This window comes from Melanaphis sacchari, unplaced genomic scaffold (assembly GCF_002803265.2).
Source record: "Melanaphis sacchari strain LSU unplaced genomic scaffold, SCAv2.0 Contig244_pilon_pilon, whole genome shotgun sequence".
Classification (NCBI taxonomy): Eukaryota; Metazoa; Arthropoda; class Insecta; order Hemiptera; family Aphididae; genus Melanaphis; species Melanaphis sacchari.
Window position 1 is genome coordinate 26904 of NW_020271119.1, and position 8168 is coordinate 35071.

The 8168-nt window shown below is 25.1% G+C and overlaps 1 protein-coding gene across 2 annotated transcripts; it reads right to left on the reverse strand.

Moving 5' to 3' along the window:
• Positions 1-1027: 1027 nt before the first annotated feature.
• LOC112594882 (ATP-binding cassette sub-family B member 6, mitochondrial) lies at positions 1028-7723 on the reverse strand. 2 transcript variants are annotated; one of them, XM_025339895.1, is made up of 14 exons: positions 7621-7723; positions 6868-7165; positions 6589-6788; positions 6357-6501; positions 4636-4816; positions 4404-4564; positions 4094-4331; positions 3317-3492; positions 3035-3240; positions 2165-2551; positions 1995-2109; positions 1779-1919; positions 1586-1707; positions 1329-1488 (listed from the first exon to the last, which is right to left on the reverse strand). In XM_025339895.1, exons 2-14 carry the CDS (start codon positions 7153-7155, stop codon positions 1329-1331), a joined length of 2520 nt encoding a protein of 839 aa, XP_025195680.1. In that variant the 5' UTR covers positions 7156-7165; positions 7621-7723. The 2 variants fall into 2 exon arrangements, with proteins under 2 accessions (XP_025195681.1, XP_025195680.1); XM_025339896.1 differs by lacking the exon at positions 7621-7723 and having other exon boundaries at positions 1028-1488; positions 6868-7155.
• Positions 7724-8168: the final 445 nt, after the last annotated feature.

The following is an 8168-nucleotide window of genomic DNA, read 5'->3' on the forward strand; positions in this document are numbered from 1 at the left end:
ATCCATTAAGAAATAATAGTGTTCAATGATAATAAAATCACTCTATTTATTATAATTTGAAGACCATTGATCATTGTCTAATACTGCAGGACTATTAGGTAAAGTACATAATTACTAATTAGTTTTGGTTGTTGTTAATAAATAAAAATATTTTCATATTTAACCACGATTAAAATAATTATTGTGTTGTGGATTTATCCAATAAACAATATTTGTTTCTTAATTAATTTTATTATTTAAGTTACATCAGTCAAATTAATAATAAATAAATAGCTCTTTTTGATAACTACTAAGTAATGTAAGTCTTCCTCCCATAATCCATAATCAGTGATTTTAAAGTATAGGTAATATTTCCAAAAATCAGAATTCGAATAGATCCATAATTAATAATAAAAATAGGAGCATATTCAATGAATCAATATCAAAACTAATATTAATCAAATAGAACAAAATAAAGTATGTTTTAAAAAATAAATAAATCAAATTTTTATCAAATAAAAAGATGATTTTAAATTATTTCTACAGTTAATTTTATTATTTAATAGTTTTGCATTAATGTATAATCAATGTAAAAAAAATAAATTTAAATTTAGTTTTATTTTATACAAATAAATTGTAATTTATTCATATTTGATCTTTCAATCAATTTAAACAAACACAACAAATACAATGCAGTAAGTACATGCAATAAAATAACATTCTAATATATATTGAATTTGTCAATTTGATGTGTGTAACTAGGCTTTACATTGAAAAGGAAAGTGTTTTTGTTCAAATAATTTACTAAATATCTATTTTAGTTATTAACTATTAGTATTAATGAGAGCATATGTTTTTCCATATTTACAAAGTTTAACAATTAATATTCCTGTTAATTCTATACAGTATTCACATAATTTTATGCTAATAAAATATACACTTAACGATAACAGGTTACTGATCTTAAATCTATACCTATCTTGGCAGAAAATATTATCATTGATAGAATATGAAATTCAATAGAACATTTTTAATATATTAAGTCAAATTAGTCGAAAAATATACAAAATATATATTCTAATACAATAAAAGAAAATAAATGTGTTTAACAACTTTTAAGGTACCACAGAATGTGAATTGAGAGTCAGGTACATACTACATACATTTACCACATTAATTGAGATAATAAAAGTAAACATATTATGTTTAAAAGTAGTAACATCAAAAGATATTTTTCTAATAAGTAAAAACCAGCTACTAGCCCAATTATAGAGAGTACCCCAAATACATTCTCAGACTATATTCTTTATATAATGTCCCTAAACCGGTATAATTATCTCATACAATCACTAAACATGTGGATGATAACTTTTTGTACTTGTTGAAGTCTCACTGGTATTTGTTGTTGAAGCTACTGGATCTTCATTAGTGGGTATATCACTGGTGGACTTACGTTGTTCAGACCACATTTCAGCATACAAACCATTTCTTATTATGAGGTCATCATGCCTACGTAAAAAAAAAAATGCAATGCATTATAAATATATATGTAAAAAAAGATTAAATTTGAAGAAAATTAAAAAAAAGACAAAATACATTAGTTTACCTTCCTTTCTCATATATTTCTCCGTCTTTGAGTACTATTATTTCATCAGCATGTATAATTGTTGACAGCCTATGTGCAACAATTATTGTAGTGCGATTAGCACAGACTTGATCCAATGCCACCTTTAACATTTTTAGATTTAATTAATACCTATATTCTTTCAAAAAGTCTTTCATAAAATGTTAGTATTTACTTGAATTTGTCTTTCTGTTTTAGTATCCAGTGCACTTGTGGCTTCGTCCAGCAATACAATGGCAGGTGCTTTAAGTAATGTTCTGGCGATGGCAACTCTTTGTTTTTCTCCTCCACTAAGTTTCAAACCTCTTTCACCAACCTAGAAAATTATCAATAGATTAGGTTGTATTAAAATTAACATTCAATTTTAAGTTATATGAATAAAACATCATACTTGTGTATTGTATTGATCTGGGAATTTCATAATTCTTTCATGTATTTCAGCTGCCATTGCAGAATGCATCACTTCTGAATCATTAGATTCAACTTTTCCATAACTTATGTTAAATCTAACAAAAAATATTAATTACATTTTATTATTTGTTTAGAGTTTTTTTTTCATACTTAATGCTGTTGTTGAATAAAACAGTGTCTTGAGGAACAACACCAATAGCTTTTCTAAGTGAAGTCTGTGTAACCTGTTGTATATTCTGGTCATCAATAATGATAGATCCGGAATCTACATCGAAAAATCTAAACAACAATCTCACGATAGTTGATTTTCCACTACCTGATGGACCAACCAATGCCAATGTCTTGCCCGGTGGTACCACAAATGAAATATTTTGTAAAACTATTCTTTCAGGTTGATAAGAAAATGTTACATCACGGAATTCTACTTGTCCATTTTTCAACACTAAATCTTTAGCATCAGGAACATCTTTAACATCTGGTATTATATTCATCAAATCAAACATATTTTCCATGTCTATAAAGTTCTTTTGAATTGCTCTATTTAAAAAAATTTAATATTTATAAATTACGAAAATTATTTTTATATTTTAGTTGACTTTTAGAATGTCACTTTTAAATGTTTTGTCTATATCCTACAAATGCATAACAGTAAATTTGAGTTAGAAAATTTAATTTTGTGTTACTATTAATATTATAATATTTTGTTATTACAATGAATTAACTCATTATCAAATTTGAAGGTAAGAAAAAGTATCTATGTTTTTATGTTGGTTTTTTTACAATATTTTAAAACTAAGCAAACAAGAAGTACAATTTAAAAATTCATATATTGTAAAAATAACCAACAAAAAAAAACACAAATTATGTTCTTACCTTAAAGTTTGATAATGAGTTAATTTATTATACTATTAAAGTTAACACAAAATTAATTCTGCTTAAATCGTTTGCTATTATATGTCTGTAGGATTAAGAAAAAATACATAGGTGAGACATCATTTTAATAATACATTTGCTTAATACCTGTAAAACGTTCCAAAATAATTTAGTGGTCCATACAATTGAATAATGTATACAGTAAATAGAACATAATCACCTACTGTTAATTCTTTAAGATCAACAACATAATGAACACTCAGCAATGATCCAGCTAACAATCCAATACACACAATTACATTTTGAACAGTATTGAGAATAGCCAATGATACTTGTGTTTTAAACTCTTCATTCTATATAATTTAAATGCATATATTACGTTGAATAAACATTTTTAAGTATTTTTAAAAGAAATTCAATAAATTTTACTTGGTATTCTATTATTGCATCTTTATAAGCTTGAACTTCATATTCTTCAGCACCGTAGTACTTAACTGTTTCAAAATTCAACATAGAATCAACACTTCGAGCTTCCATTTTGTTATCGGCTATATTCATACGACGTTGAAATTTTGTTCGCCATTCCGTTATGATGATTGTCAAGGCTAAAAATTTCAATCCCCCAAAAAATAATAACATAATAATTTATACATATCCAAACACATAATAAATAATATTATTTTCAGTAGGACCAATGTAATAAGTTTTATATAAATATTTGATTAATATACCATTTACCTAGTATTCTAAATGATTACTATAGTAAATTTAGCAAATGTGAGCTGTATAATTAGCGGTGCTTATGTATTTTTAATATTTTTACAGAAATAATGTAAATTGAATTTTGTATTAAATTTTTAAAAATTTTAATCTACCTAACAGAAACAAACAAAAAAAAAAGATATAAATCATTATAAAATTAATATATTCATTATTTTGCTCCAAATTTAAAATATTCATTAGTAAATTTTTAATAAAAAAATTCTTCTATATTTGTTTTTCATTTAATTATTCTCATCTTGTTTTAACTAATAATACCTAAAAAAAAGTATTTATTATTTGAGATCATATTTATAAATGTTAGTCATACACTTATATTTAAAATTTAATTTGCATGCATAGGCAACTGACTTATTTGATTATAGAAATATTTTTTCAGGATCATTAAAATACCACTGATATTATTGCACATGAAAATATTTTTACCTATATACAGAACCATTGTAATGAAAACAACAGTTCCCATCATCCAATTGAAATATGACAGGAAAAATATAACAGCTACAATGATGTCAATTATAGTAGGTCCAATACTGAAAAGTAAAAATGACAACAAACTATTGGTAGAGTCTGTTCCACGGTCCATAATTCTTAGAACTTCGCCAGTTTTACGGCTCAAATGCCATTTTAAACTTAAGTTATGCAAATGACGGAAAAGTGATACCTAAGTATATTTTAAAATGTTATTCATTATTTTATTAATATAAATTAATCTTACATATAAATGAAAACTCACTTCGACTTCTCGTTTAGTATATTGTTGCACTCTAATCCATAGATAACTCCTGAAATTATTCAAGAAACCCATTCCAAGACCGCCTTGTAAAAATTTGATACCAATGTAGATGAAAATTAAATCCCATCGAAAAACAAGAGGAACAGCAGTTAAACTGTCGACTAAGAATAAAACAAAATATAAAATTTAAGTGATGTATAGTTATCAAAAGATAAAAATTAAAATTAAATACCTATTTTTGCACTGTATAGTGGAACAAATACATTGGCTACTCTTCCACCAATAACCAACAAAATACAAGCAACTACTCTTAGTTGTAAAGCTATACTTTTTTTTGGCCAAATGAAAGGTGCTATCATTTTGACCTTCCGAATCAAATTGTTCCATGTTGAGGTTTCTTCAACTCGATCAGACTAAAAAATTATTATGGTTCAATGTTATTTCTGTGTAAGTATAAAGTATTGACAATAAAAATACAATGACTAAAAAGGGTCTTGAATGGTACATTTGTAGATCACATTTAAAAAATACAGAGTATAAAAAAGAAATTAACAAAAAAAAAGTATATATTTAAGTATTTTAACAGTACATATAAGTGTTACATTACGAATAAAAGTGAAGTAGGTACCATTATAATTAATAATTAATTGTTTAGTTTTTAAATGACATAGACATTTCACATAGATAACACATAATATCAATATTGAAAAATTAACTATTACATAAATTTATAATAATATTTTATACCTCATAAATAGATTAACTACTACATTTTGAAATTTTAATTAAAATATTAGATAACTATCCTTATTTATCTAACTTTATTTCTAACCATTCGCTCATACGACAAATACTATAAATATCATGAATATCTAACCATTTTTAATTGGTTCAATAAAATAAATCAAAAATATAATTAATAAAAATATTTTAATTAAACTACTAGATAACTTTATTATTAATAATATTAGTAAAAAAAAATATTTTTCCTCATTTTCAAAATATAAAATTGTTAAACCTCAATATAAATTATAACTTCATAAAAGTACAAATATAAGTGTAAGTAATACATAGGTTATTTAGCATAACAAATTGGACAAATTACTACTTGATGTTATCCTTAAATATTCTTTTTACATGTTGCATATTGAGTTTGTGTTATTTGCCTTTTTTTATAGTAACAAAAGTGGCAAAACCTGGAAAGTGACATTGTAGAACAATATCTATATTCATAAAGAGATTTTAAACAAATGGTTATTTTTTATTACAGCAGATGAGATTAAAATACTTAATAACCCTTTTAATAATTTTAAATTAATATTTAGTAAAGTATTTATTTTTTTTAATATTCTGTGCATAGTTTTGTTTTTGATGACAATTTTTTTTATTTGTATGATTAATAATTTCATTCAAAATATCAGATGAAAAAAATAACAAAAAATACTCTAGTGGTTCTAAGCATTTTTTTTTTTTTTTTTGGCCTTAATTTAGTATGAACTATGACTTTAGCAGTGATTTTAGAAGTAGATGGAAGCAAATTAGGTTTACTTTTCCATATAAATCCATCTTTTCATACATTATTTGTATCAAAACAAATTTATGATTCACATGGAATTTCCTGTTTTGTTGGTTAAGATTTCACTAATTTTCAATCTTTTTTTTTTTGCTCTGCAGGGTTTTCAATTGCTAAAATCTCTTCTTCAATTGGATATGGGTTATAGTTGGGGCCAACGTCACTGTTATCTTCATAATCTAATATAATATATTCACTTTCATTGTCTGTAGTATATCATTCTTATTCATTTTCAACTATTTATTCTAATACAAGATGGTTAGCATTCTAGGGTTAATGATTATTTAGAATCTTTCTTATTTTAACGGTAAATCCAAGTTTTAAAATCATAATACCACACAATTTTAATTATAGAATTAAATTACATTTTAAAAACTTACATCAAAAAACAAATCTGTTGAGTTATGTAAGCTAAAGTAATCTCTTGCAGTCATGATTCCAGGTGCTTTTACACCTAAGATTAATAATAAGAAGCTTAAAATATAGTTTCCAACGAATAAACCAAATTCAATTTGACCATTTAAACTGCAAATAAATTATTATTATTAAAAGGAAAATATAATAATATGAATATAATTAAATACAAATCTATAATCAAAATGATTAACTGACTTATTTAATTTAATCCACCAATCATCTCTTTTAATAGTAATGAAAGCCACATTTTCAGCAACAAATACTAATATCCAGAAAATGAGCAAGATTAGACCATGTCCACGTGCTGGCATTGAAGGTAAGAGACTTTTTCTTTCCATTAATATGAGTTTTGCTGATAATGGAAATACAAAAATCATAACGAGCATATACACTGCCTAAACAATTAATATTATTCTAAGACATATAATATAGTTAAGCTAGAGTTCCATGTTCAATTTCTTTACATGTACTTACTTGATAACCGTAAACAACGCCATTTTGATTAAGATGAATGTCAATGAAAAACTTAGCCACTGCCAATAGGGGAAGAAGAAATGTAATAATCATTTGAACATAATATAGTCTAGATTGGGGAATTGCAGCTTGTGATAGAGGCGTGCCGTATTTTCTGTACATTGAGCATTGCGCTGTGCCAAAAAGTATCATGTACACAGCCAATGTGCCAGCAATTGTAGTTTCCACAAAACATTCTGATGTCTTGTTGACCCATTGATCAATCAATGAACCGTTTGGACAAAACATTTTCAAGCAACTTGTATTCAAAAATAATGATTAAAGTAAAATATTAGATGTGAGTAACTATATACAAAACAATTTATAATAAATGTTTACATAATAATTTCTCAGTGATAAAATTTACAAAAAAAAAAAAACACAAAAGTTAATCATAATTAGTTATATAAACATTTATAAAAAAAAGTACTTGATTAATTTGAATAGGAGAACATTAGAAATCCCTCTAGAAACAAATTACATGCACCGAAGAACATAATTTATAATTAAAAATATCATGTAATCGTCCCAAATATAAAATTAAGTTTATTTATTTAGAGAGTTGGATAGATTTATTGCAAACAATTTTGTAAATAAAATCAACATCCAAGTGTTTAACACACATGAATAAATTAATGGTATTGAAATTGGATGGATGGCAAGGAAGTTTGTTACTAATTTGATGGATAAAAAAATCGTTAAAATGAAACTCACTATTTATGTAAAGATTTGCTGATGATTTTTTGATAACCTACCTATGATTAAATAAAATCTAAAATACTAAAAAAAAATTTTAGGTACATTTTTTTTTTGTTTTATGAATCATCATTATTTATTATCATTTATCATAATATCGTTATCAATGTTATCATTATTTATTATCAAATATTTATTATTTTTGTTTCTACAATTTTAAAGCACGGGGCTGGCTGTGACCAGTGTAACGGTACAAGGTTTTTAAACTGATTTGGTTAGGTTAGGTTATGAATTTATTATGATTAAAATAATAAAATTTAAAATTTCTAACTCGCTGTCAAAGTGTCAAGGTGAGTTGTACGTTGTGTTCCCCTTTGGTATTAAACTATTTAAATTGTTAATTGTATTTTATATTTGTGTATGCACTTCGGTCACTGTTATGTTTTTATTTAACTCAGACGCTCAGTGTTTTAATTTATAACTATTGTGACTTACAAGCATAGTCCTGTAATGAGTTTCCCAAGTGCGTCCCTAAATGACCCTTTTTTAATGTTCCTAGTGTGTCC

Excerpts from the sequence above, each read along its gene's own strand:
- LOC112594882 (XM_025339896.1), bottom strand. The coding sequence starts at position 7,155 with ATGTTTTGTCCAAACGGTTCATTGATTGATCAATGGGTCAACAAGACA. Across the intron at positions 6,789-6,867 it reads GCGTTGTTTACGGTTATCAA|GCAGTGTATATGCTCGTTAT; the intron begins GTAAGTACATGT and ends TTAATTGTTTAG. Across the intron at positions 1,708-1,778 it reads AAACAGAAAGACAAATTCAA|GTGGCATTGGATCAAGTCTG; the intron begins GTAAATACTAAC and ends AAAATGTTAAAG.